Source organism: Myodes glareolus, chromosome 12 (assembly GCF_982192425.1).
Source record: "Myodes glareolus chromosome 12, mMyoGla1.1, whole genome shotgun sequence".
In the NCBI taxonomy this organism is placed as follows: domain Eukaryota; kingdom Metazoa; phylum Chordata; class Mammalia; order Rodentia; family Cricetidae; genus Myodes; species Myodes glareolus.
This window is the reverse complement of record NC_142037.1, coordinates 35,931,264-35,959,174: the sequence shown is the minus strand read 5'-3', so window position 1 is coordinate 35,959,174 and position 27,911 is coordinate 35,931,264. Positions and strand designations below refer to the sequence as shown.

Genomic DNA, 27,911 nt, shown 5'->3' with positions numbered 1-27,911 from the left:
GTTATATTTATAATAAAAATGTTTATTTAATTAAAAAAAATCCCCAAACCACAGCAGGAACAGTTAAGTATAACAAGAGCTGGCGCATTTGTGCGGTTGAGATACACAAGGGAAAGAGGTAGAGAGCAAAGCGTTACCAAAAGGGCCATGGGGTTGGGGGTCAGCTGTCTGAGGCAGTGAAGCTCTGTCTCAGGGGGACCTGGACATCAATAGTAGTTGGGCTGAGCAAGGGCTCTCCTGTCTCTCCAGGTCAGAGCACACAGGACAGGTGGGACAGAGGCAGGGGGATTATGAATTCTCCACAGGCTGATGCCATCCAGGGAGGCCTTCTCAGTGCTGTACCCTAGAACTCTGACTTTCCGGGTGTCAGTCAGGAACATCATCAGTCCCCAGAGAGCTCCAGGGGTCCAGACCTCCCAAAGATCTGGCAGTGGTATTTGAGGTCTCTATCACTAGGTCCCCTGTCCCTATTCACTCTGTCCACTGGCCTCTGCTCCAGAGCAGATTTCTGGCTTTGCCTTCTCTCCCCAGCCCTTGTGGCCGGCAGAGTCAGGTCAGTCTACACTGGGTAGCAGTCACCAAACGATGGATTTTTAATACAGACTGGGAAGCCGAGAGGTAGAAGCAGGGCCACAGTGGCCCTGCCCATGTCATTGCCTCCAGCCAGCCTGGGCCATTAAAGGAGGCCATCTCCTTACCAGCTCCACAGCTCTTGTTCTGTGGCTCCCCTTCTAGCAGACCTAGAGTCAGAAGGGCTGTCCAGGAGCTTCATGTGGATGAAGGCAAGCTCTAGCATAGCTGGGGGCCCAGGGACAACACAGGACGAGGCAACAGAAGGAAGTGTTGATTAAGCCGAAATAATTCCCGAGCTTCTCCCAAGGAAGGGTGTTCATCCCCTGGGGTGGAGTCAGGGGTTGGAAGGAGTCATTTACCCCCCGTATGAACCTAATACCAAGGAGAGGCAGGCCACGGCGGCGCAGGTGCACACTCAATGGCACTACAGCTGATCCCTTTAGGGCCAGGGCCAAGGTGAGGAACAAGGTTCCCTGTTTATGACTAAAGTGATATCGGTGGAGTGAACCACACCCTCTAAGTTCCCCCATACCATTCCTTGTTGACATTATGCATAGGCTGAGCACTCAGCGACCTGCCCACCACCCCTCCAGGTACCAGTATCCCCTATTTAGCTTCCTGTAATGTCCCCACAGCCACCTTCACTGCTTGGAACACAGCCCGATCCATCTAGAAAAAAAGAAGAAGAAAATGACACAGAATTTTCAATCGTATTCCAGCTCCTACCCTCCTGTTCCACTCCCTGCACTCAAGGACACCTTTATCTGACACTGAGAGGCTGGCAGCCCTATCAGTTCAGATAGATCTGTCCTGCTTACCGAGGCTGTGCCTCGGGGAGACCAGGACAGCGGCACACTCACCTGGGCATAAAGCATACGGTGATCAGGGGGCAGGCTGGTTCCCTGGTGGCAGAGCTGAGCAGAGAGGGCAGAGGTCTCAGGAGACAGAAAATGCTGGGTGACGCTGATTGTGCTCACCAGGCCTTGCACCTGTACCATGGGGGACAAGGCCAAGAGGGTAAACTGAGGCTCAAGCCATACTCCCCCTATTCCTCGGATCACAGAAGTCTACTTCACCTTTCACCACCCAACTTTCAGGAAGCAGTAACCATGGTTACAGGACAAGGCATCTCCCCAATGGCTTGGCCAGAATAAGACCTGAGGGATGCTGGAGTACCAAGTGAGTTGGCTTAGATCAGATCTTTGGAAAGAGTTCCAACATGGCTTTCAAGATCCTCAGCTTTGCCATCTCCTTGGCTTCCTGTGTTGCCTAGCTTTCCGTCAGGTAGAGAATGCTGTGTGATCATGACTCTGGTATGGTGCTCTCGCTACTTCTAATCTTCTGCTAAGTCCCACCCACCAGGGTGTAGTAGCACCAGGGAAGCACCTGATGGGGTGCCCCAGCAGGCACAAGCACCGCCTCTCCGGGGGCTTGCAGCAGAGTCCAGCAGCTCACACCCCACTCCTCTCTCAGACGACGACGCAGCCCTGCATCCAAGTAGCAGCTGCCTGGGGCCCCGGGTTCCAAGGTCCCTGCTCCAGCTGGGCACACCTTAAAGAAGAGGAATGGATGTGAATACCCACGGGAATGAAGGCAGGGATTCAAGAGAGGAAGGGGTGTGGTTTCTCTGGGGGACCAAGAGCAATAGGATTGCTGAAGCTGTCATAAAGGGCAAGCACAAGACGAAAGAGGTAGGAGAGAGTGCGGTTGGTAGTAAAGGATGGGGTAGGTCCAGGTTAGGCTGGAAGGAGCTTAAGACACTCAATCCCTGCTTTTCCTGGGATGTGTCTTTCATAGCCTTTGTGACTCTGGCCTGACCACCCGTTCTCTCAGTGGTCCCCTTTCTCCGAAACCCAGGAAGATGTCCTGTGCAAGCCTCATTCATAACTGTATCGACAAGGAATTCTTAAGTTTTTGTAAACAGCCTGCATTAGAAACCAAATTCTGGAGAAACTGTAGCTTCCCCGGGGAGATGGTCTAGGATCCAGGAAAGGCAGGGCCACACAGAAGTCCCGACTTGCAGTGGGTGGACAGGCTGAGGCCCCCGCAGCAGGCACAGCCCAGGCGGAGTCAGAGCTCCGTGGGCAGGCAAAAACAAGCGGAGGCCGGAAGAGGTGCCCAGAGAACACTTGCAGAAGTGAGCACCGGCATCATGCTCCAACTGGCCACCGGCTAAACCCACCCTCTCCAGCTAGGACCTCAGCCGTTGTCCCTGGATTGAGAAGGTGATGGCAGGGGTTGGATGGGGTTGCGAGGCTTGTGAACCACATCCCCTAGAGGAATCCCCGGGGGATGCCAAGGTTCCTTGGTTCCAAAGACTCAAGTCCATCCTGGGGCTATGGTAGTAACAGACTACCCGATGAGAAAGTGCCCCTCAGACCTCCCCATGAGTCACCCCACCGGACCATACGGGACTGGCAAGCGCCAGCCACACCCAGAGCAGACAAAGTCATCTGTTCATGATGGTGTTCTTGTCAGCTCCCCTCTGTGTGTCACAACATCTGGGTGTGCATCTGCAGATGTGTGTGCGCCTGTGGACAGCGCATGGTGGACAACACCAATCGACCCCTGCATGTCTGTGTTTATCTTAGCAGGGTGGCACTTGGGACTCAGCTAGACTTCAAAACCACCAGGTCCACCTTAATCATTCACTTATTTTACTAAGTATTATTGTTTTTGCCGGTGGTTAGTCAGGGGAAGTTTCAGTCAGGGGTCTCATGTAGCCCAGGCTGGCTTCAGACTAACCTCATGGACCTCTCAAGTATTGGAATTATAGACATATACCACCATGCCTGGCTCATTAATTTTGAGACAGGATTTCATTATATAGATTAGACTGGTCTCAAACTCATGATCCTCTGTCTCAGAACTACCATATCCTACCTGCTATATCCTTATTAACCCTGGCCTCCCACCGCCCCTGTTCTGGAGTTTTCTGCCCTTTTCTCTCCCTACCTCAACCACCAGGTACCTACCCTGGTAGACATGTGTGCCCACCTTCCTCCCTCAGCCCTCTTCATGACTAGTGCTTCCCTTAGAGGTCTCAGTATGAACTATAGGAAAGGGAGAAGCCGCTTGCCAGTCTCTTAGCCCTGGAGCCCAGGTAGGGGAGAGGAACTTCCTGCTCCCAGGAGGAAGACAGGGTAGTAACCTAGAGTTGGAATAAATATAAGTTCAGACCCCAGGGTTACCACTAAGTCTCAGTTTTCTCACCCATAAAATGGGAAAGTAGCTGTCCCTGCCTAGCTCAGGAGTGAGGAAAAGAAGAATACCCATTAATCAAAACAATGGCCCAAGGCCCTTAAAGTAAAGCCCATTCTACAGTTATTGTCTCATCTCCCCCATGAGATTCTGACTCCCCTGCTAGATCCTCTCCTTTCTCTTGGCCCCACCAGAAAATCAGACTTCCGGCCTGCTCTCTCTGTGCCTGGCTCCCTAACTCCCCTTCAGGACTAGGGTAAGCTGGCGAGATCACAGGAGATGGGCGCGAACCTATCAGTTATGCAGGGACAAGGGGGAGGCCCTGGGACCCCTTCCCTCCTCACCATCTGGAGAAAGCGACGGATGCGCTGGGCATCCTGGGCCCGGAACACGTGCCACACGGTGCTGGTCTGGCTACCTGGAGACCAGACTCCCTCCCCTTCCAGGCCTGAGAGGAAATCTGTAGGAGAAAGAAAGCCCAGGGTCGGCAGAGGCACACATTACAGCGGACAGTTTGACTCGCTGGGGTCTCCAGCCCAAACACTTGCCTTTCTGTGCTCGGTGCCAGGCAGGCAGCTGTGCCTCGGCGTGTACCAGGATACTGATTAGGTCAGACACCTCTACACATAGGTTCTTGGTCCCCAGGTGTCCACGGTGTGGGCTCACACCTGTGTGGAGGCAGAGTGAGGAGAGTTGGGAATTAAATGAGAGACATTTCTCAGCCTCCAAACCTGGGCACTGGTTCTCACGTGCCCTAAGACGTTAGATAAGGCAGAGGTAAGGAGTGGAAGGGCACTCACCATAGGCTGCCCAGAGCTGGGGCTCCAGTGGATGCAGGGTGAGGCCCAGGGGGAGGTAGGAAGCTAGGTTGAGTTTCCCTTGGTGTGCACAGTACTCTGGGAGAGGAAGGCTGGAAGCAAGGTTCTCCACCCTGGGGATAGGAGTCGGGAGGGGGAATCATGTATAGTAAGTCCAATTTAGATACCTGAGACCCATAATACCTTCCCATGGCTAGGATAACATTCAGAGGGCAAAATCCATCCCTCCAGGAATTTCTATCACTCCCCCTCAAAGAGAGTCCCTCCATCCCCTGCTCTCGCTAGACTTCCATTCAGAGGGCCTGGACATGAAGGGTGGGGTTAGGTAAGGAGACAGGGCTAGTCTTTGGTACTGGACATACCTGCTAGCGTCCTTGTCCCCCAGGGTTCGGTGTAACAGGAGGACAGAGCCCTCGTCTAACTTTGGACGTGCTAAGAGAAGAGAGATATATGTCAGGCACCCAAGGTGGAAACTTTTGGCCCAGAGACTCCTTCCTGTCCCCATGGCTTCCATACCTAAATTCAGTTTCCACCACTATCTAACCCAGCTCCCAGCTGCCTGCCTCCAGAACCACTATAGGGCTCTCTTGATACCTGACCCCCCCCCCCCAGGACATGCTCCCAGCTCCCTCCATCCCATATCAGGAATACTTACTCTCAGGGTGAGAAAACCCCTCCCAGAATGCTGTGCTGTCCAGGCTTGTGGGCTGGGGAGGCCCGAGGGCAGTCAGTGTCTGCACCTGGCCACCGAGTGTCCCAAGAGCTTCCATTCCCCACAGACTACCTCTCAGTGTCTTCTGGATGCCCGACACTAACACGGGCTGCAGGGAAGAAAAAAGAAGTACACACGAGATTGTTGGGGGCAATCGGGCCGGGGTGTGTTGTGACAGCACCAGAACCGTGGGGAAAGGGCTGGGGCAAGACCAACCTTGCTGCTCCCTCTGAACACCAGGACACCCTGAGCCCGAGAACCAGGACCCTGCGAAGCAGGTGAGGCCATAGCACTGGGAAGGGAGAGGCAGGCCAGCTTACCTGGCCCTGCCGCCAGTGTTCCTGGAAGAGGTGAAAGCCATGCCGAGGCCTGGGCTCCTGCAGCCACAGCAAAGCCCCAGGAGGAGACAGCCGGGTTCGGACCGGTGACAGGGGCAGACTCAGGCCCTTGCGTAAGCCTGGTCCTGCTCGAAGGCCCGGCCCTAGGGCTTTCTCTTGGATCTTCCGTTCTACTACCTGCGCAATAATGCTGTCCAGGATGTTGGTGATGCGGTCATCCTGTGGGGAGGTAGGGATGGAGGGGCAGGAAGGCTCAGGACCTATTCAGTCACATAGGGATGGCCACCCAGCCTCTGGTCCTCAGGCTCTCAGACCTCCCTCTGAGCCCTGGCTCACACTGGGCAGAGCTGGGGTGACGGGGGCAAAGGCCATGTGAATCCGCTCATGCCCCAGGCAGAGTTTGACAGCCGTAGATGCCAGCAGTTCACAGAGAGAGGGACAAGGAAGGGGTGATCGGCTAGCACGGTCCTCTGCTGGGGTCTCAGTGGAGTCTGGGGTCTCTGTGGAAGAAGAAAATGGTGAGCGACTTTCTGTTTGGCCTTTAGTCTTCAAAAAGATTCCTCTCACCCCCTGGCCAAGCCTGCTCTCTCCTCAGTAGCACCCCAACTTTACTCGGTTCTGTCTGGGTATCATCCCACCACTGCCTTCCTAAAAGAAGTTACAGAGCCTCTAAGAGAGTGGTATAGAATGGAAGTCTTGGCCTGGGAGACAGCGCAGCAGGTAAGCACACAGCATTTGTGTGTAAGCGTAAGAATCTCTGTTCAAGGGCTGGAGAGATGGCCCAGAGGTTAAGAGCAGGGGCTGTTCTTCCAGAGATCCTGAGTTCAGTTCCCAGAAAACACGTGGCGGCTCACAACCGTCTGTAATGGGATCTGATTCCTTCTTCTAGTGTGCCTGAAGACAGGTCACTCATATACATAAAATAAATAAATATTTTTTTAAAAAAAGAATCTAAGTTCAACTCCCCAACACCCATGGCAAAACAAACAAAAAACAAAAATGGGTGTGGTCCTGCCTGCCTCCGCAGTTCTTGGGTGAGAGAGGGGTTGGCTCAGAGACAGGGGAGAACTGCTGAGGCTTGTTGGCCACCAACCTAGCTTCAGGTTCAGAGAGAGACCCTGTCTCAAGGGAGTGAGAGAGAAAGCGACAGATCAGGACACTCGACATCATCACACACACACAATAAATAAACCAGTGCGTAAATAAGTAATAGGAGGTCTTGCTGAAGGAGTCTGTGAGAGATGGAGATTCTTGATCACGGGGAGGGGAGCCGATTGCAAAAGTATTGCCAAGTTTCTTCTGGAGACTTTTCTTTCCCCCACTACCCTCCTACACTCCTCACCCAAGGGGTATGCGGACCCAGCCACTCACCCTCCTTGATGTCCTTGGTCCTATTGGAATCTCCATTGCAGGAAGGTTGTGGAGCTGGGGGAGTTTTCTCTGTTGGTTCTTTCTGTTGAACCCATCAACCACCACCCCAAACCCAAACAGAGGTTTTAAAACTGGCAGACACAACTGAATTCAATGTTCAAGAATTAACAGTGCATTCTTACAAGTCCTAAAGTTGTCTGCAGCTACATGTTACAGTGTGTAGCGCTAATAGAAATGTTATAGTATGTAGCGCTAATAGAGAAAAGAAAACTGGGATGTACTTTTCCATAGGTTATGGTCTAAAAAGTGTGTTAAAACAGGCACCAATAAATACAAAGACAAATAACTGGGAAAAGTCAAAATAGTAATGGCAACTTAAGAAGTCAGCATTATTTCCTTATACTTATTTATATTTTCCGACTTTTATATGATGGATATATGGCAGTGTCTGGCATATAAAATGTACTCCTCAGCCAGGTGTAATGGCATACATCTGTAATCTTTGTACTCTGGCGGTCAAGGCAAAGCTCAGCTAACCTGGGATGAAAGACCTTACCTTTCAAAAAATAAACTCTGCACAGCACAAAATGTACCTTTTGTTTTTCCATGCTCAGGATGGAACCCAGGGCCTTAAGCATGCCAGGGAAGCCCTCTGGCACCTGGCTACATTCAACTCTTGGTTTTTACGAGACAGTCTCCCTGTGTTAGCTAGGCTAGTCTCACGCTCCTATTTCTTCTGCTTCTACCCCTAAGACACGCACAATTGTGCCCAGTTCATAAAATACTTCTATAGGGTCAGCAAGATGGCTCAGCAGGGCAGGGCACCTGCCAAGCCTGAGTTCAAACACCAGAATTCGCACAGGAGAAAGGAGAGAGCCAGCTCTCACAGTTTGTCCTCTGACCTCCATGTGTGCTTGGCATGCACTGTGCCCCCGCCCCCTGGATAAATAAATAAATAAACAAACAAACAAATAAATGTTAAAAGCATAAATGACCATAATTAACTCTTTCTCAAGTGAGTAACTTTTATCACAGAATCAGGAAGTTCAAAAAGATTTTTTTTCTCAGTGCACATAAAGTGGCTGCCCCGAGTAGGCTGACACTGAACCTGAAAGCACGCACGACTAGGGTGGTGATGGTAAGGTAAAGTAACAAGGGCTGACCGAGAAGGCAAACCAGGTGAGGCGGGACTCTAGGAAGCAGGGAGAAGACTTGCAGTAGGGGATGGAGGGAAAAGATGCAGGCTGAAGTCAGCGTCAGGATCCTGCTTCCTCGAAAGGTAGGAAATAGTTTATTACACCAGCTTCTATGTCCTTCTTCATCCCCACCAACAGAGGAAGGTAACTCCCCACCCCAAGGTCAGGCAGGTACATGTACACTGCTCAGTATTGCGACCCACCAACTGGCGGTTGGCCCTTGGTCCATGCCCTGTCTCTTACCTGCTGACCCCCATCCCCTGGGGCCCACACACGGGCATCAACTTGGCAGAAGCAGTGCCCCCGGATGTCAAACTTGGCCCAGACTTGGTGCATCACAGTGCTCAGTTCTGCCAGCGCTGAGTGTGTAGAAGAAGGATAGAGATGGAGCGGCCTGGTCTCACCAACCAGGAGGCCATGTCACCAGGGTCAGGAACAACAGACAGGATGACTATCTCCCTGGGGACCCACCCACTGCATGCCCCACCCCTCCACAATGGCTCACCCTGGCTGGAGACAAACTGGGTCAGAATCAGGGAACAGGCAGCATGCCCAGCCTCCTGGGCACACTCCTGTGTGTGCTGCTCCCGAGAGCCTGTGGGGTAGGAAGAGAGGAGCTGCAGGTCCAGAAAGCAAGGTAACCACAGGTTAAGGTCAAGGAAGAAGGCCAAGTACATGATATTTAAATCAGGAGTTCAGCAAGCCACACAAGTGCTTGCTGGGAAGCTTGGGCATATGGAGCAACATAGGATTGTTTGCTTTTGGAATGCAGAGGTTTTGGAATGCCTATGCTGGGCTGCTTTGCAGGATCCTAAGGTGGGGGCCTGTGAGATGGCTCAGCAGGTAGAGGCACGTGCAGCCAAGTCTAAGGACCTGAGTTTGAGTCCCAAGACTTCCACGTGGTGGAAGGAGAGAACAGATTCTCAAAAGATGTCCTCTGACTGTCACACACATGCTGTGGCACATGTGTGTATGTGTGTGTGCATCACACACACACAAATAAATAAATAGGTCAATAAATAAATAAATAAATATCTTTAATCGAAGATCACAGAATGGTTATATAATAATGTATCTGGTTCTAAAACTCTTTTCACCATGTCTACCGGAGCATTGGGAAACTCCAAGACCGGAGGTGGTCAAGTTGAGCCAACGGAGTGAAAACTGAAAGGCTAGAACTAAATCAGAAGACCCGAGTCTAAAATCCTGGCTATAACACTGACTTACTCTGGGACCTCAGACAGGTCATTGATCCTCTCTGAGTCATTCTTATGTGGAAAATGAAAATAATCACACCCATGTCACTGTGCTAACGCGGCAGCTGATCCAAGTGAGTTGTATCGAGTAGGTGCCTGACTTCTGTGTGCATGCGCATGTGTGTGCGTGCATACACATGCATGCACGTATGTGTCCGCCTTATCCTTTGAGGCTAGATGCCTTACTGTACCTGGAGTTCATTAATTCATCCAGTCTGGCTGGCCAATGAGCTCCGGGAATCTATCTGCCTTCCTCCGATCACCCAGTGCTAGGCCACCATGCTCAGACTGAATTCAGGATCTGAACTTAGGTCCTCCTGTTTGCTTGGTCAGAACTGACTGACTTCATCCCTCCCGGTGCCCAGGTACTCGACTTCTTTAAAGAATTGGTAAGAGCTGGGCGGTGGTGGCACACGCCTTTAATCCCAGCACTTGGGAGGCAGAGGCAGGTGGATCTTTGTGAGTTTGAGACCAGTCTGGTCTACAAGAGCTAGTTCCAGGACAGGCTCCAAAGCTACAGAGAAACCCTGTCTCGAAAAAACAAAAGAAAACAAAACAGAAAAAAAAGAGAGAGAAAAAAAAAAGAAAAAAGAAGAAGAAAGGAGCTGGAGGGTAGGCAGTGGTGGCGCATGCCTTTAATCCCAGCACTTGGGAGGCAGAGGCAGGTGGATCTCTGTGAGTTCGAGGCCAGCCTGTTCTATAAAGCAAGTTCCAAGACAGCCAGGGCTGTTACACAGAGAAATCCTGTCTCAAAAAATAAAAATATAAAAGGGAGGATGTTCAGTGGTTAGGAGCACTTGGCCCAGGTCCAGATCCTATCACATACGTGGCTCTTCACAACTGTCTGTAACTCTGGTTTCAGGGACTCTGACCCCCCATCTTCTGACCTCCACAGGCAGCAGATACACACATGCAGACAAAACACTCATACGTATAAAATAAATCTAAAAAATCCAACCTGTTTTTCCTCACCTGCTTTCTCCTTGGTTTTCCCAGCTCCGGCTATGCGACCACAGGCTACACACAGCCGGTGGCTGCAGCGGGGACATCTCCAGTGGGTGTTGAAGAGCCCATGGTTGCAACGGCTGCAGCAGTGTGGATTGCCTGGGCTGTCCTCTGTCATGGCTGGCCCCTGGCCTGTTGACCACAGAACAGGGTCAGAGGGCTCAAGTACACTGTCCTCTTGGGACGACCACATACAGCCGTGTGTGTCAACCTGTGTGTCTGTCACCTCTCTGGTGGCCAAACAACCCTTTCACAGGGGTCATCTGAGACCATGTGCATATCAGATATTTACATTACGATTCATAACAGTAGCAAAACCACAGTTATGATGTAGCAACCAAAATAAGTGTATGGTTAGGGGTCCCCACAACGTGAAGAACCGCATCACAGGGTCTCAGCATTAGGAAGACTGAGCTGTGGCCCTGGCATACAGGAAGTAACACAAGAGAAGCACCATGCAATTCCTACCGAAGCCACTAGAAGAAGGGAGCTGGGCTCTGTGACCATTCCTCATACTTTACTCAACACACTTGTCTGGCAGTAGACATTCTCTCCAGCACACTCCCAGGACAGTCGTGGCCTTAGCTTCCCAGGCCAGCCCCACCTCCAGTCTTGCCCCAGGGATTTCCCCCAATGTGCCTGTATTACTAATCCACAACAGCACATTTTTCCATCCACCCCGCCGCAGCCCCACTGCTATCAGAAATGGAAAGGCATAGCAACTACTCAGGTGGTCTTTCCTCTAGGGGACTGTGTGGATTAAAAGAAGAAACCTTGAGAAGCCATGCCTACCCTTACCCAAAGGAATGGATTTTTTTTTTTTTAAGAGCCAAGGTTCGGACTTGATAGGTGGAAAAGGCCCCAGAGAGCGCGCATTCAAGGCGTCCCAAATGGGCCCAGGAGACTTTCTCAGGAATAGGTCAGAGTTTCTCAGGAATAGGTCTTGCCCTCCCAGAGTTCACATCCCACTCAGGGAGAGACAACCCACAGGCAGTGATGACTACAGGGCTCCTGGCTGAAAAGACCATGGAAAGATGGGGGTGACGTGGCAGGGGAACTTCACAAGTGGCCCCAAAGGGTGAGTAAGTCCTTATCCACCAGGTTGGAAGGGATGATCAGGGCATTCCAGATTGAGGGAAGAGCTAGTGCCAAGGCCCCAGGGGACAGACAAGCTTGGTGATCCGGGAAGGGAAGGATGGGTGGCATGAATGTCAGGAATCCAGGTTGGGAGTGGCAGGATCCTAGAGGAGCTGGCCTATGACTGAACAAACTAGGGGCTGCCCTCTCTGGAGTAAGATGGGGACACTGGAGATCTCCAAGCAAGGAGTAACTTGTGGGTCCAGGGCTGTGGTTTACAAAGATCATACTATTGCTAGAAAAGCTACAGAGGGGTGCCCTGCATCTGAGGACCCAGCTGAATGCTGAGTCTCTACCCTCAGCCTGAACCCCATCAGCTCTCTAGGCCCATGAGCCTCATCCCTCTGGAGGCTTGCCCTGCCCTTCACCTCTCTGGAGCACCATCACCTTCCAGGCTCTTAAGACACTTATACTGGCTGTTTCCCTACAAGCCCATTGTTGTCAGAGAACTGGACTGAACCAAGTTTCCAGACTTCTCAGGAGGCTCCCCACCCAGGCCCAGAAACCTCAGAGTTGACTAAGAGTCCAAGTTAGGAATAAGGATAAAGAAGGATGGCGCTCTCCTGAGTAGGCCTGGGAACCCTGAAGCTCTGGTAAACATGGGTTGGGAGGGACATGCAGGAGCAGGCCCACAAGGGAGGTCAGCTCACCTTCACGCTGTGCCCAGGCAAGGGCCTCCCGCTCCCTCCGCAGCAGACGACAGAGTCGGTCACCCAAACCACTCAGCAGGTGCTTGGCCAGGCCCTTGTTGAGGGGAGCTTCTGGGTCTGACCCTCCTCCATCCTCGGAGCTGGCAGAGGAGCCCTCCTCCTCCAACTGCTTCTCTTCCAGAGGCAGCCTGGAGGGGAGATGGGGGGAAAGGGCTTGGGGGTGGAGTCCCTGCGGGGGGAGTGAGAGCGGAGTGTCCCTGGATGTGAGAGACAGGAGCAGCACTCACCTCTGTGATTTCTGGGAGTGGCTGGTCAGAACTCCTGCCTCTCCAGCTACCTGGGCACAGCTTTGGCACTGAGTGATACCTGCTAAGTGAGCCTGGCAAGATGTATCCTGAAGCCTCGATTCCTGGAGGCTAATCCTGCCATCTTGGGGTCCTGAGGGGACAATACAGCTGCTTTAGGGAGTCTGGTTTCTGAGGCTTGTGCTAGCCAAAGCCCTGAATTAGTACCCACCCTGCCCACATGCAGCCAGGTCAGCCCCTGCTCCCCAGATCTGTGAGGACTAATTCAGAACCCGAAAGAGAACCAGGCAGGTATAAGTTTCATACACACAGGGCCGAACAGTAGCTGGAGATAGCCCTGGCAGGAATGGAGGCTGAGAGGTTGCTGGGCATGTTCAAGTCAAAGCTTTGGGCAGCCTGAGCCATGGTCCTGGTACACGTGCAGAATCCAGTCAGTATAGACTCTGGATAGGTTGCCTAAAGGCTCAGTGGCCATGAGACACCCTGAGAAGACGATTCCAATGCAGACGAATGAGCAGATGGAGGGCACCGGAAAATGAGAAGGCCAGAGTTTCAACACAGAACACAGGTGCTGTAACCCAAGACGGCAGAGGGGCCAACAACATCCCAGTCCAGACTGAGGCCTGCGAGGGTGCAGACAGACCCACACCAGGTGCAGGGGCCTTAGGGTCAGGCCACAGAGACAATTCTCTGAGTCCAGTAGTCCTGGAGGCTGTAAATGAGGTGAGCCTGCAGAAACCAATCTGGCTCAAGGATTGCTGGAACCTTCTGTGAAGGACACAGTGCAGCAGGAGTCCATGATGTACCCAGAAGGTTGTCATGCTGGAAAGTCCAAACTGAGTCTCCATGAGCAGCTGGCCAAGAGAGGCTGACAGTGGTCCTTCAGGAGAGGTAATGCCCAAACTAGGATTTGTGGCACGAATAACCACAGCATTGATGAGGCATTTGTTGACTAGATGCCATGAGATCTTCAGTGTCCTGATGAGCCATTTAATCCTTTCTGTGGGCTTGATAAGGTGGGGACCGTCTTTACTCCCACTATGGATGAAGGAACTAAGGCTTTCAGGCGGAAGTAACTTTCTTCAGGTCACAGGTACTGATTGGCATATCAGGAAGCAGATCTTGTTTTGGAATCCTTGCTCCAGACCATGCCATAGAATTGCCAACAACAACTCACCAAGAGGCAGGGATGGAAACCACCGGCTAGAAAGCTGTGGTGGCCAACACTAGGAACTAAGAGGTTCAGGAAGGCACCCTGCCATCTTAGTAAGACCCATCACAAAGGCTTATGAACTCTAGTCCCTTGCAAAGGCCCAGCCCTGTAGCCCCTTCTTCAGCAGGACCCCTGCAGCCGGTCACCCTCTTACCTCTCTGCTCCTCTTGTTGCTCAGCCTCCGCCTTGCTTCCTGAGGATGTATCTGGTACCTCCTGCCAAGCCCTGGCCCCCTGCCTCCCAGTGCCTGGGAAAGGGTGGGATGGGCGTTTGGGAGCTGGGCCCCTTGCTGCTCCCTGAACTTCTGGACTGCCTGCCCTCTTGAGTGCCCGGATCCTAGTAGCTGGACTCTCTTCTTTCCCTGGACAGCCACCTGGGCACTCAAACTGCTCTGAGTGGCGTGTGAGCCAGGTCTTTTTGAGCTTGGTGTGATGGCTTGGGGGATAGGCCCTGGAGTCAGCCTTGTTCCTTTCTTCACTAGATTCACCTGGCCCACTGGTACCTCCCTCTGGGCTATCCTGGCATTTCCTACAAGGGCCAAGATCCCCTTCTCTGGCAGGTAGGTGGGATGAGCAACAGTCCCCCAGAGGAGTGGGAGCTCCAGGAGATGGGCATCTTGGTGTGACTGGTGGTTCCAGCTGACACCCAAGGCTATTGCTCCCTGGACCAGACCAAATGTTGCCAAGAGTGTGAACTAGGCCTGGAGGACAAGAGGGCCAGGGGGTTCGAGGAATACTATCTGGGTACCCCAAGAAAAGTGGGCAAAGGTTCTGCTGCCTGCCAATGCCTGTCTCCCCATCCCTCTGGTGACGTGAGGGACCTTCTGCCTCACAGGCTCGCTGGAGATGCCCACCAGGGGCCAAGCCCAACAACCCAGGCTCTGAGGCTGCCAAGGGCTCCTTTGCTGGCCTGAGGATGTTCGGATCCTTGTGGTAAAAGCCCTGAAAAAGGCAAAAGGGTTAAGTTAATGCTAATGTAGGTCCTCAGCATTGGATAGGACAAGAAGGACTGGCAGCAGCCATTACTAAAGATAAACTACAGCTATGGGGAGGTAATGGAGAACTTACGGACTGATAGGTAAGTGGCACCTCCCCCACGTGGCTCCCTACCACCCTGAGTTCCCCTTTGATCTTCCCCCGAGTTTTCTTAGATTCCTCCAGTATTCAGAGGCTGAAGGGTAAATGCTTGGCATGGCAAAAGGACATCAGGATCTACTAGAGAATTATGTTTTGATCCACATGGGCTTTTGTTTGTTCTGGTTTTGGAGACAGGATCTTTCTCTGTAGTCCAGACTAGCCTGGAACTCACAATCTTTCTTCCTCATAGACATGCACTAAGATGCCCATCTTTGACCTCCAAACATTTAAAAGACTCATTCTAGGCATGCGGGCTAGCCTGTCAGGAAGAAGTCCCAGAAACAGGCCATGAGGACTGCACATCTTACCCACTCTTTGCCCTAGGGATAAGGGCATGCATTCCATGGGCAGTTTCTGCAGCCTGATCCTGGGTGAACTATGGGTGAGTCAATGGCTATGGAGGCCCAAGGGCAGGGCAGGGACGGGCCAAGGAACTGGAGCTGCCCAGTGTTTGGGTTTGTCTTCACAGCTAGGGACAACTGAACTCCATGCACCCATTCCAGTCCATCACTCACCTTGCTGCCTAGGTTGAAGGCAGAGGGTACTTTTGGCTGACCCCCAGAGTACACCCAGGGGTGAGAGGCCAAAGGCCAGTCATACGGACGCTCTGGGGGCAGGCTGGACATTAGGTAGGGCGGCAAGCAGGTGGGAACCCAGAAAGGAGCTCTCTCTAGAATCTTGGTCTCCAGCAAGAAAGGGCAGTGCAAGGGCCGGAAGGCCACAGGGTCACTCTTGGGGTGGCTACCACTATGCTCAGGTACCAGGGGGCCATAGCGAGGTGGGCACGCTGGTCCACAGAACGCCAGTGGATGGGCCAGCATCGCTTCCTTCCAGAGCAGTCCTTCCTTGCTGCCCAGCCAGCTGGCCTTCCTTTCCCCATTCCGAGGACCCTCGCCCTCCACCAGTGAGAGCGTGTCCTTGGGGCCTCGGGGGAAGCCAGGAGGGAGCCAGGAGTCCGGAGTGCTCAGGACACCCCTCCAGAAGGGAGCAGGTTCTCCTAGACACAGTGCCCCATGGCGCAAGCCATCCTGTGGTGGGGTACCGGGCTCCTGTCCCACAATGCCGTTCTCAGGGGCTGTCTTCTCCCAGGCTGGGGAGTCCTTCAGGAAGCTGGGCATACTCTCCATCACTCTCCTGCCCTCATGGGGCTCTCCCAGGGGGGATCCTGAAGTATAAGGACAAAGCACGAACTCTTTAGGCACATGCCCCACGTACCTTACCATGGGCACCACCCTGGGAATATCAAAGTGGCTCAAACCAGTAAAGCAAGTGCCAGGCCACAGCACAGCAGGGTACAGTGCAGCCTTCCACATGTGGCCAAAGGATTTTGCTTCATGGCAGGAAATTGAGACCTTTTCCTAAGTTCTGACCGCTATCTGAATTTGGGGGTACAAATTCAACAGAAGGTTGTCACTTCTGGGGTGAATGGTGAATGGTTCTACCCTATGGAGCTAGGAATCTGGTTACAAGTCTTGGAAATGGACAGGAAGTATGACCGCAAAAGGTTAGCTTAGTAGGACTCAAGTGGAGGCCAGTGAGGCTGAATCCTGGCTCCGACCCCGTCACCTGCTATGTGGACGTTCAGCGGATCATTTTCTCCTCTGGGCTTCAGTGTACCCGTGCGTAAAAGTGGACTTTGGGGCACAGAAAGCTCTTTCTAAACTTCAGTCTGTGTTTTTGGGGGTGCTGTTTTCCCACCCCCCATCTCCAGCTCCACCAGGCTTGCAAGACGAGGATGTTCAGGCCTGGCAGGCTGGAGTCACTGGGCAGGGCAGCTAGCCAGGGCTGCTGGCTGGTGTCTCTCCCTACACCTGGGCTGCCTGACTCTGCCCCTTCGTGGGCTCTAGTTTCTTGGCATCTCCAACAGAGGACCAGGACAACTGCTGGGGGCTAGGATTTCGGCTTCCAAGAGGAAGAGTAAACTAGCATGTGAGACGGTTTCAGACTAGGGTGGGTCGAGCTGACCAAACCCAACTATAATGCAGGGCACCGCAGCTAACTGCAGCCCGGAGGGGGGAGGGAAGGAGGCGGGGAAAGCAGGCTGGGCCCCAGAGATACGCAAGCGAGGGAAAATTGAACACGCATGCGAGGGACCAGGATGACAGGTGGCACCAGATCGGCTGCACTCTCCAGGAGCAGTCCCCTTGGCCGGCCCGAGAAAGCCCCAAGAAGGATGGATATACGGGAGCCATGGTGGAGGCTCCAGAAATTTTTGGAGCTGTAGCCCGTGTGCGGTCCAGCCCCCTTAGTTGGGCATCCTAACTTTTTGATGTTAAGAAGTGAGGTCCAGCCCAGAGTGGCACCGGCACTTCACTCCCGCCTGCACCTTGGGATGGGCTCATAATTTCCCCATTCAAGTACCCCAGAAGGCGCCCCCTCTCGACGCTTACCTGGGCTTCACAGGCCGGGCGCGGTGTGGGCGGCGGTCGTGCTGGCCGGAGCTGGGCACTCGCTCCCCATGGGCCGGCTTCGGGGCGTTCTCCCTCTTTCTGCTCAGCGCGCTCGCGCTCTCTTTTCCCCCGGGCGTCGGGGGCGCTCTAGGGCCGCAGGTTGGAGGGGTCGGACTCCGGGATTTGCAGGATGCGGCACACGGCACGGATGGGCCGCACCAGCTTCTGGGCCAAGGCTGTGGGTTGCGCCATGGGACGCCGAGACTCCGTGCTGCGCTTTGGGGAGGGTCGAACCGGGGCTAGGGAGCGGGTGTCCCCGGAGGGAGAGAAGGAACCGGGCCGGGGGGAACGCGCGCCCCGGGTCGGAGATGGCTGAGTGGGGGGAAAGGCCGAGGGGCCGGGGAAGGGGGTCGTGCCTGGAAGTGGGGGGCCGATCCCGTGAGCCAGGAGCGAGGCACCAGCGAGGGCGCAGCACCGCGCAGCGCGGCTAATGGAGGGAGAGCGCAGCGGAGAGCGCAGCAGGACCTCTGATCGCCATCGCCAGACGCGCAACTGAGAGTGGGGAAGCTGCTCCGCCGGTTTCCTCCTCCAGCACCCTGCGGGAAACAGGAGCCCGTGATTCGGCGGCCCCGCCTGGGCCTGCCCCCTTCTGAGCCCCGGGGGCTTCCGCCAACGCCCCGGCGATGCCACCGGCTGCGCACGGGGAGAATGAGCCCTTTGTTCCCCCCTCCCCCCCGCGGCACCCGGGCGCCTGCCGAGAGAGGCTCCCCTGGGGCAGTGTGCCAGCTTCCCAGCCGCCCCACCCTCCCGTGGGCCCGGCCCGGAGCCTGGCAGGCGGGCAGCACCCCCACTATAGGTGCCAAGCCCGGGAACTGGAGCAAAGGGCGGGAGGGGCCGGACCAGGCCACTGTGAGGCGGGGTGCCCCCCGGGGTGCTAGGGCGGGGCGGCAGGGAGGGGTCAGTGCCAGAGCTGGCAGGGGCAGTCGGGTTCTCACGGGTCAGTGATGGGTGCTGCGACCCACGCCAGCAGGCCCGTGCCTGCTGGACCACTCTCTCCTTGTCCTTTTCAGCTCTGGGCACACCCCAGTGGTTGGTGTCTTCCCTACCTCATTCTTCCTCTTCACCTGCCCAAGCCCCTCTTCCTAGCATCCCTCTCAGGGCACAAGGTTACACCAAGCTTTGGAATCTGGGAGGGCCTGCCGTCTGTCTGGTCTATTCCTTGGTCTAAGGGCCTTGATTTCTACCAAGTGTCTAGAGAGATGATGGGGCCAGAAGCACACAACCATCTGAAGCTCCAGTCGGGGTTGCCTGCTGGGCTGCCCCATCCTCAATGTTCCTGGTGCTCCCAGGCCCAGCCTGGAGAGGAGCCCATGGGAGTGGCTCCTGGGAGGGAACAGCGAGTAGGAGAGGAAATGGGCAAACAGGGCACCCTCCACCCGAGGAAGCATCCCTGCTCTTCTGCGGGGGTGGTTCCAGAGCACACACAAACAGACAGATTCAGACAGACACACACAGAAACCCACACGCCCAACGGGTGCTTCCCTTCCCTAAAGGCACCCACCTCCTGTCCCTCTACTCCCCTGCCTCTCTGAGCCCAGTCCCAGTCCGAAACAGAAGCAATATCACCTACTTCCCCATCTTTGCAGAAGGGATAAATTTTGGTGGCCACAACCGGGCCCTAAGTTACACCACCATCTCTGAAGGGGGAGGGGTACCATGAAGAACCCAAGGTCTTTCTTTCTCTCAAGGGACAAGAGTGAAGGCAAGGAGCTTTTCAGCAGCTGTTGAGGACAGGATGGGTACTTGGGAGAGGAGGTCCGAACAGCCGAACTGAACAGATTTGGTTCTTGTTGACATAGGTCTTTTTAGCCCCTCACCTTCACAAAGGCCAACTCTGGTCAGGCAGGCTGGCAAGAATTGTTTACTTGACTGAGTTTTTCATACCCCTTTTCTTATTCACTTTTTTTGGGGTGGCCTGACCCTAGCGTGTTATGGGAGATGAATGAGAAGGGTCTAAAAGGGACTGGAGCCCAAGGCTCCAGCCTGGCCTCTAGCTCCCAACCTGGTTCCTGGGCAAGGTGGTGGGCTGGGACGTGCCTGTGGTCCCAGTCTAAGCCCTCTGGCCTACCTTAACGGAGGCCTGTGGGAGAGTCGTTGTTTTGGGGAAAGTCCTGTGGCTTGAGGCCTGGAAGAGGCCAGAGTAGAAGCTTGGGTTGTCCTGAATCCCAAGGGCCTGTGGCTGTCTTCCCCTAAGGTAATCGGGACTGTCTCAGGGCAACTGAATAGATACCCACCCCTACACCTCCAGCTGCCATATCTGCCTGTCAGATTATATTGCCTGGACTAGACCAGAGCTCTCAGGGCTGTCTTTTGGAATGTTTAGGGGTAACTGGAGATAGAGGTGGGGAGAAGTATCACCCGTACCCCACCACACTCCCTGTCTTTGCATTAGAGCCTATGCCACAGGCCAGAGTCCTTGTAGCTGACTGTGCTGTGCCTGAGGATGGAGCAGAGCTGAGGACACACATAAAAGACACAAACACGGGGGGAACGCCACCCACTCAGTGGTCACAAAACCAGACCGTGGACCTAGCAAGCTGACTAGCACCCCCAGACTCACGTGGGTCCAGCCCTAGCCCGCCACGACCCCTCCACGCACTGACACACATGCTGACACACACACTCGGGCTGATAGGCATAGCCTCTCTCACAGCCAGCTGCCCTTTCTCCACCCCAGAGCCCCTTACCTGGGCAAGCACAGTGCCCCTCAGGCAGAGTAGCCCCCTGCCCAGGGGTGGGCAGCAGGCAGGGCGGGGGAAGGAGCCCCGGAGAGTCAGGCCAAGCTGCCACTAATCCGGGCGGGGAGAGGGGGGGCACACACGTCAGAGCGGGGACTGCCGGGTGGAGGGCATCTGAGGACATCCCCTCCCACACACGCGGCCGTCTGGGCACCTAGCCCTGCTTCCCCAGCCCCTCCATCCTTCAGACAGCTGAGGCTGGCCTCCCCCCCATCCCACCCCCACCCCTGTGGCCATGCCTGAGGTGGGGGACAAGGAGGGGGTTTAATACCGGCGAAATCTCCCAGGACCAGGGGGAGGGGACAGGGAAGGGAAGTGTGGAGATGCTGCTGGAGCCAGGAGGAAGCTCCGTGGTAGTTGCTATCCTCTCCTCTGGCCCACCCACCCACATCATTGACCTAATTCCTCTTCTGGAGCCCTCCTCTCTAGCCCTCCCCCACTGCCATCTAGCTTCCACTGTGTTCCAGGCTGAGCTCCGGACTTGTGTACCCAGCAATGTCAGCTCTGCCCCCAGGATCACCCAGCCCTAGGCACTAGCCTTCTGCAATGAAGATCACCTGTTAGTGCGGCCCAATCCCAGATGCTGGATGAAAAATGGGGGTGAGGACCTAAGCAGTTACCCCCTGAATCCCCTCTTAGTGGAGGACAGTGTCTGCCAGGACCCCTAACTCAGTCTGGGCTAGGGGTTATGTGAGATCTAGAGGCTTAGCGTACTGAGAGTGGCAGCTAAAACTACCGCCTTGGGTTCCTGCGTGTTGTGACCTAGAAGACAGAGAAGGGGAAAGTGACTTGGATAATGAAAGGTCACAGGTCACAGGTCAGAGGGACAGTGATGGAGCCAGAGGCAGAAGGCTAAAAGGATGGCAAGAGGTGAGGCGGAGGGAGAAAGGAAGATGAGAGAGAAGCAGGTAACAGGCCAGGATGGGGAACGGGGGAGGGGGGAGCCTGAGGAAAGGAAGGGGACCAAGGACCACAGAAAGTATGCTCTAGGGACTGGCCTTCATGGGGTCAGGTCCTTTCCGGCCTTGATCCTACCTGAGACCAGGCACCCTGGTATCAAGTTGGTGACCCTTGGAAGGCAAGAACATGGCTTAACCCCCACCCTTCTTTAGAGGCCAGGCCAGAGGATCAGTGGTGGACCAGGGGCCCTGTTGAGGTGGATAGTGCTGGGGAGGGTGTGTGCCTGGGTGGCTCTCAGAGAGGCGGAGCGGCTCTGAGGGATGTCCAGGTGATACTCAGTGCCCCAAGTCGTGGGCTCACATTTACGCTTGCCCAGAAATATCTACACTTAGACATCTACTCATTTCTTCCTGTGTGGCCTCAGGATGCCTTGGTAGCTGTAGATTTCAGCCAGCCATTCATCACTAGAGACTCTGGTGGTTTGAGAGCTGTGTGGTGGAACTGAGGTGACACAGGGCACAGACACCAAAGCACAAGTTCCCTCCCACCCCGAAGAGGGTTAAGACATTGATGTATGTGTTGCTTCAGTAGCAGCCTTCCTTCAGGCCTCTGAGGTGTCGGGCCTTGGGCTGAGGCTAGGAGCCAGTCTTGGAGATATGAACACGATGACAAATGACTCCATGACTTCTAATTCTGTGCTGGGAAGTTCGAGAGGCTTCCCAGAGGAAGGGGTGACGCTTGAGCTCAGAAGTCAGACAACTACTACCAGATCCCACAGTTATAAAAATACCTCAGCCACTTGTTCTGGGCTGAGATACAACAGTAAAATAAGGCTGGTTCTGAAGTCACGACTGAGGAGGGATAAAAACATGTGACGTACTCAAGATGAAGACAGAATGCCTCCACGAACAACGATCCTATCCGATCATAAGAACAGCAGGTGAGAAGGCAAGGCAGAGGCACGCCTGCAGCGGGCTTAGGTATCTGAGCTGGGGTAGGAGTATAAAGCTGAACAGGACCAGGCGGGGTGGGGAAGAAAGGGCAGAAACCATGGCATACTGGCATGGGCTTTGCAGAGCCTGCAGACACTGGCCTCAGTTCTTTTGCCCACCTCCCAGGCAGTACCGTTGGAGAGGAGAAAGCTCTTTCGCTCGGAAAATGGCCATGCGCCCGTTTGAGAGAATCCAAAGAAACCATCTCTGTGAAATGCCCAGCACAAGGTCAGGCATGTAACAAATATTCCATACATGCCAGGCTCCTTCTCCCTGCCTCCCAGGCAAGGAACAGCTCATTGACTGAACGGTGATTAAGTACATCAACTCTGGAGCCAGACTGCCTGGTCCAAAGCCCAATCCTGCCACTTACTAGTTAGGCCACCTTGGGCAAATCATTTGCCCTTTATGTGCCTATTTGGGAAATGGGGATTATAATAATAGTGCCTACTTCCTTGTCTTCTCACTCCTATAGTATCTAGTGATACATCTTTTGAGTGAATTAATGAGGTGGTAAATCAGCATCACAATGAGAGGGAATGTCATAGAGGAAGCCACTGAATCCCAATCCCAGAGAGGCTAAATCAGCCACACAGATTAAGTGCCTTCCCTCCAATAAAACCCAGATAATCCCCACACCAAGAGTTAATCCTCACAGGCAACTCCAATTTAGCAGCTCATATCTGCCCTCCGTCCAGCACTCTCTGCCACCTCTTTAGCCTAGAGAGGGAAAGAAGGGCAGATGAGGTGCGGGAAAGGAGCACCCCGGGGCGCTATGTCACTCCAACATCAGGGGCAGATGACCCAGGCATCAGAGAAAATGGATTAGAGTCAGTTCAGGGCAAAAGCCTGGGTCTCCGTGGATGGAGCAGGCCACAGAGCAGCAACTAGCAGCAGAGAATGGCTATCATTGGCCCTGTTGAGCTCGGCATCATTCCTTTGGCCTGCCCCATCTTCAGCCAGGCCCCAGCAGGGCGAGGCTTTGGCTAGTTTCCGAGCTCCGCCCACCTTGACCTGGAAGGTGGGGGCAGCTTGGCCCCAGGCAGCTGCTGCCCTCTCGTGGCTTCACCAGCAAATTCACCCTGATTATACCTGAAGTTCACAGGAAGGTTTACAGAACTGAGACCCTCCAGTTCACTGAAGACCTAGCCTGCCTCCTCAGGTTTGCTCTGTGCGGTTTCCACACCCTCTCCATCCCTTCCTCTTCCTGTGAGAGCCAGTACTGACTCCTTACTCTGAGTCCTCTTCAAGAGTCTGATTCTTTTTTGTTTTTTTGAGACAGGGGTTCTTTGTGTTGCTTTGAAGCCTATCCTGGAACTCGCTCTGTACACCAGGCTGGCCTTGAACTCACAGAGATCCTGCCTCTGCCTCCCGAGTGCTGGGATTAAAGGCATGTGCCACCACCGCCCTGTGAGAATCTGACTTTTGGTTTTGTTTTGTTTGTTTTTGAGACACGGTCCCCCTAGTCCTGGAACTTGTTATGTTGACCATGCTGAACTTGAACTCACAAAAATCCTCCTGCCCCCCCCCACCAGAACAATGTTGGGATCAAAGGCTTGTGCCATCACTCCTGGCTCCAGCCTGACTCCACAGGGGTCCCGAGGAGCTCAATCAGGACACTTGCTGTTGTGACAGTTGGTCGCCTCCCCTTTTCGGCACAGAGATCTTCCGGCAGTCTTCCCACCCTTTTGCCGGAGCCTGCAGGGTGCTGCTAGTTACAGTATGAAATGTGAGGAGCGAAGAGACAACCAGGGAAGGCAGACACCATAGGTGTTTATTTATAAAAACATTCACAAGCCTGACCTCACTCACCGACACAAGTCACACAGGTAGGACACACGCACACCAGGCCTTGGGAAAGGCTGTCAAGTACTTTGAAGGACAAGAAGGAATGAACACAACTGGTTGGACTTTTGATTTCATCTCTAGGGACTAGTGGGGCTCTGGTCCCATGTCTGGATAGGGAAAAGGTTGAGGAAGGCAATAAATAGGCCCCTGGGTCTGGCCTGCTTTGGTATACTGTAGGTGCATCCCCATGCCGGGAACCACACCATGTGCCCCTTAGGCAGCTGCAGAAGTCAGAAAGGGCGGAGCCCAGGCAGCTGGTGTAGCAGCAAAAGGTCCCCTGCTGGCTGGAGAGGTAAGATGGACAGACTCTGCAGAATCTAGCTGTCCATGTCTGAGGGCATCGTCTTTTTCCGGGTTCTGACCTTCACGGAGCGAGAGGTTCCCTTGGGGAGAGAAAGCCAACATACCATGAGTGGTGTGGGCATGGTAGCTCAGCTGCCATCCGTCACCCTGTCCTTCCAACGCACTGACCTCTCGCACCAATGGCTTCCTCCTGACCACCCGAAGGCTCTGGCTGCGGCTCAGAGGTTTCTCTCGGGGCCGGACAGGTGGCTGGGGGGCTACCTCATTGTCTGACCAACACTCACCCTCTGTGTCACTATCTTGCAGGCCGCCCGCCCGGTACCCTGTGGAAAAGAGGCCAGGGAGGGCAAAGCTGAACGTTCCTGCAAGCCTGGAGCCCCTCCCTGCTTCCCTCTAGCCCTCAGAGAGGCAGACCTTCCCAGGTCAGCCGTGGGTTCCTTTTCCACTTACCAATCGGGGGTCTGCGTCGGGGTACCTGGTCTTCCAGGTAGAGGGGATCTTGGTAGGTGGGGGCAGCGGTGTCAGGGATAGAGCGGAGGTCTTGCATGGAGAAGCTCCGCAGCCTTCCAGCTAGAGCGCCCTGACTCTAGGAGGTGAGGGACGGGAGGCACTGTGTTAATGGCAGAAGAGGGCTACGGGGGAAGGGCTTTAGCGGGGAAGCTGGTCTTCAGCTCATCACTGGGGCGCAAGATTCAGAACTGAACTGGCACATAGCTACGGGGAGTGGGGCTGAGACTGCAAGCACCGGGGCCCAGAGCACCTTGGTAGCAGCCTGCACAGCAGCCGAGGCAGCAATGTTGAGGCCCCGCTTCCCGAAACTCAGCATGGTCTCGTAGCTGCGCTCCTTTGCCTGCACAATGCACGCATCAATCTCCTGCAGACCCAGAGTGGAGAGCTCAGATCAACAAAGGAGCCACTTCTCTGCGGGCCCCGAGAAGTCACTGGTTGTCACTGTCCCTAGCTCACTCCTACCTAGGACCCAGGAGTCAGACAGAGGCTCAGAACAAAAACTAAGAGCGGGGTTCCCCATTCATACACCCACTCCACACCTCAATGAGTGTCCCTTCCATTTTTCCATGCCCACATCAACTTCCTGCTGGCACGTCACACCCCTAAAGTCCATTCATGTGTATCACCCAGGTAGACGAGGAGAGTCAACCCCTTTCGCAGTCCCACAGCAAATCTGAAGTGGGCAGGAAATTAGACCCAGGCATCTCCGGCTCCCTGAACCTGAGATACAGGGCTCTCTCTGACACACCCTCTCCCTGACACAACCTTCAGTGTTCTTCCTCTCTCTCCCCCTCGGGTACCTTCTCATGGCGGGATAGGGACGGATGGACAAACTTTCGGTAAAGTAGGCTGGCCCCCTTGGTGTAAGGCGAGAGCAGCCACAGGACAAAGGCCATCTTGATCTCATAGTAAAAAGGGAACCTGTGGGAGCAAGGGGAGGAGTGTGTGTGAGCCAGGTGCCAGGTGGTGGGTAGGCCTTCCTAACCCATGTCCTGCCAATCCTTGTGCCAGACCAGGAAATGAAGACGTCCGTGAAGGTCTCTGCTGCCATAAAGATCGCAAAGACGATCCAGTACATCATCCACCGGACCTGTGGGTCAGAGTGCACAGAGCTCAGCTTGGGAGCCTGAGGTGCCAACGCCCGCCCCCGGCTGCCCAACCCAGAGATTCCTGAGAGCCAGTCCCACGGCATTGCTGCATTTCCCCACGTCTGCTCAGATGGGAGCCTCTGAGAAACCGCCTTTCTCAGTGCGCACCCCAGCAGGCTTCTTCACCCACAAGATCCTCCATGGGCCTGCTAATGGCTGGCCCTCCTTCCACGCTCACTTGACTGCTCTATCCAAGATCTGCCACACCATCAAGCCCCTGGAGTTTGAGAGGCCCATTCAGGCCTTCCATATCACCAAGTCCTACCACCTGCCTTCCTGACTACTCCTCAAAGGTAACCGCATTAGTTAAGCTTTCCCGCCAACCCTTTGCACTCACATATTCTCGAATGTTCTTGCTCTTCACAGCCTTGTAGGAAGCATATGCAGGATACAGCATCCCAAATATGAGCCTGGAACAGCAGCCATAGGAAGTGTGAGGGGCACCATGCCCCACCCTCTCCCCGCCAGGTGGCTGATTCCCCCAACTTGGGTGCGAGGTGGCAGTGCCTGCCCTGTTTTTCCCGCTTGGCTTGCACAACCCAAGGTGCCTGAGTCAGTGCCCTGGAGGCTGCCTCCCCACCCGGCTGTTTACAAACATCCCAAGCCTGCTCAGGCCTGCACTGGTGGCCCATGGGTACAGGATAGCCAGAGAACACACAACAAGGTGGGTGAGGGCACCAGGCTGTCCCCTCCCACCAACGCAATCAGGCTCAGGGCCACCAGGATGCAGAGGAAGACATCTGAGCCAGGTGTTGGAATATCCAAAAGTGAGGGGGTAGATTTGGGGGGCAAAAACTAGGGTGGTGGGTCATGTGGCTGCTCAGAGAGGAAGGAGGCACCTGGGTACTCCGCCCACTGCTGAGTCTACCGCTGCCTCACCGGGCTGTGGGTGGCAAAGCCTGAGTCCTGCCTGCACCTGTCTGCAGTGTGCGCGCGTGTAAGGGTCCCAATCAGTGTACAAGGATGAGGGTTGGGAACAAGGCACTCAGTGACCAAGGTCCCTCTTTCAGACCTCGAGACCGTTAAGCGAGTGTTGGGAAAGGCGGACGGAGCTCAGGAAACTCTCTTCTTTACCAAACGTTCCCAGTTTCCACCCCAAAGGCAGGCTGACACTGGGGATCAGAGGGAGGTCTCATAGGGGCCATACTCACACCACCAGGCGACAGATCATCCAGGACACCATCCTGACAGTCTTTGGGATGGCCCCCAAGAGACAACCGGAGGGACGCTCACTCAGGAACTGGAGAAGGAGTCGAGTGGTGCTGCGGTACACCTGTCCCTCGGTGTAGGCAGAGACCACCAGCCCTGACTCTGACCCCGCAGTGCGAGGAGTCTGGAGAACCCGGAACCAGTGGACTTAGGGCCTTGAAGAGGAAGCCGACTTGGGAGCTGGGAGGGCGGACGCGTTCCTCCGCCCCGCGCCGCGGAATTCTGGCGGCTCAGTCCAACGATTCCTGTCGCGGAGAACCGCGAGTTCGCCCGTTGAGGGTGCCGCTACTAGTCCCGAGTCGGGAAGGCGTGTCCCGATCTCCGCTCTCCCGGGCCGCCAGGGTCCCGGGGCGGCCGACCACCTGCACCAGTGTCCGGGGCGGAGTTTGTAACTCACTTGAAAGTTGCACGGAACCTGGTTCTGCCCAACCCCAGTGCTCAAGCTCGAGGCGCAGGCGCAACGGAGCCTTCAGAGGGGCGGGGCGAGGTCATGGAAACAAAAGGCCGGTCCCTTAAAGCGGCGACACCACGCGCATCTCCGAGCTGGGGCCACAGGTCGAATAGTGTTCCAGATCTGAAAGGTCAGCAGGTGGAAAGTCACAACGGAAAGACAGGAACAAAACAACCCGGACTCCTAGTAGCGTACATATGAACTCCAGAGGCTGAGGCAGGAGAATTACCGGTTCAGGCTGGGCAACAGATATCTCAAGACACTGCCACAGATAAACAAAAGGAAAGAAGTTCAGAATGAAAGAAAAATTGCATTGGAATCTCCCCGTGTCCTTGTCATTTTCTTGTCATTTCTCCCTCTCTTGAAAATGAGAGAGAGCATGAAATGAGCGCGTCCAGCTGGGGATTCAGGCTCGGCTGGCTGATCCCACCGTCCTAGTGGTCAAGAGTGG

At 54.6% G+C, this 27,911-nt stretch overlaps 3 protein-coding genes across 4 annotated transcripts; all 3 read right to left on the bottom strand.

Annotated features, from left to right (window-relative positions):
* Window position 1: 1 nt before the first annotated feature.
* Hr (HR lysine demethylase and nuclear receptor corepressor) lies at window positions 2-17,447 on the bottom strand. The gene is made up of 19 exons (XM_048421929.3): window positions 17,302-17,447; window positions 15,427-16,076; window positions 13,930-14,716; window positions 12,545-12,695; window positions 12,258-12,445; window positions 10,438-10,602; window positions 8,715-8,804; window positions 8,453-8,568; window positions 7,014-7,095; window positions 5,979-6,142; window positions 5,625-5,861; window positions 5,248-5,413; window positions 4,955-5,024; window positions 4,575-4,705; window positions 4,323-4,442; window positions 4,119-4,234; window positions 1,960-2,124; window positions 1,434-1,562; window positions 2-1,242 (listed from the first exon to the last, which is right to left on the bottom strand). Exons 2-19 carry the CDS (start codon window positions 16,036-16,038, stop codon window positions 1,180-1,182), a joined length of 3,552 nt encoding a protein of 1,183 aa, XP_048277886.3. The 5' UTR covers window positions 16,039-16,076; window positions 17,302-17,447; the 3' UTR covers window positions 2-1,179.
* A 1-nt stretch (window position 17,448) lies between these two features.
* On the bottom strand, window positions 17,449-20,223 carry Hrurf (HR upstream open reading frame). Its single transcript, XM_048421930.2, has 2 exons — window positions 20,049-20,223; window positions 17,449-17,897 (listed from the first exon to the last, which is right to left on the bottom strand). Exons 1-2 carry the CDS (start codon window positions 20,221-20,223, stop codon window positions 17,449-17,451), a joined length of 624 nt encoding a protein of 207 aa, XP_048277887.2.
* Window positions 20,224-23,744: 3,521 nt separating this feature from the next.
* On the bottom strand, window positions 23,745-27,451 carry Reep4 (receptor accessory protein 4). 2 transcript variants are annotated; one of them, XM_085698700.2, is made up of 8 exons: window positions 26,952-27,451; window positions 26,138-26,210; window positions 25,666-25,742; window positions 25,453-25,573; window positions 24,903-25,016; window positions 24,593-24,728; window positions 24,427-24,465; window positions 23,745-24,222 (listed from the first exon to the last, which is right to left on the bottom strand). In XM_085698700.2, the coding sequence occupies exons 1-8, from the start codon at window positions 26,981-26,983 to the stop codon at window positions 24,053-24,055; spliced, it is 762 nt and encodes a 253-aa protein (XP_085554826.1). In that variant the 5' UTR covers window positions 26,984-27,451; the 3' UTR covers window positions 23,745-24,052. The 2 variants fall into 2 exon arrangements, with proteins under 2 accessions (XP_085554826.1, XP_048277934.1); XM_048421977.3 differs by having other exon boundaries at window positions 24,311-24,465; window positions 26,952-27,447.
* Window positions 27,452-27,911: the final 460 nt, after the last annotated feature.

Excerpts from the sequence above, each read along its gene's own strand:
- Reep4 (XM_048421977.3), bottom strand. The coding sequence starts at position 26,983 with ATGGTGTCCTGGATGATCTGTCGCCTGGTGGT. Across the intron at positions 25,574-25,665 it reads ACGGACGTCTTCATTTCCTG|GTTCCCTTTTTACTATGAGA; the intron begins GTCTGGCACAAG and ends TTGCTCCCACAG. Across the intron at positions 24,729-24,902 it reads CTGTGCAGGCTGCTACCAAG|AGTCAGGGCGCTCTAGCTGG; the intron begins GTGCTCTGGGCC and ends CTCACCTCCTAG.
- Hrurf (XM_048421930.2), bottom strand. The coding sequence starts at position 20,223 with ATGTCCTCAGATGCCCTCCACCCGGCAGTCCCCGCTCTGACGTGTGTG. Across the intron at positions 17,898-20,048 it reads GGGGCACTGTGCTTGCCCAG|GGTGCTGGAGGAGGAAACCG; the intron begins GTAAGGGGCTCT and ends TGTTTCCCGCAG.
- Hr (XM_048421929.3), bottom strand. The coding sequence starts at position 16,038 with ATGGAGAGTATGCCCAGCTTCCTGAAGGACTCCCCAGCCTGGGAGAAG. Across the intron at positions 8,569-8,714 it reads CCAGTTTGTCTCCAGCCAGG|CGCTGGCAGAACTGAGCACT; the intron begins GTGAGCCATTGT and ends CTACACACTCAG. Across the intron at positions 6,143-7,013 it reads GACCAAGGACATCAAGGAGG|AGACCCCAGACTCCACTGAG; the intron begins GTGAGTGGCTGG and ends CTTCTTCCACAG.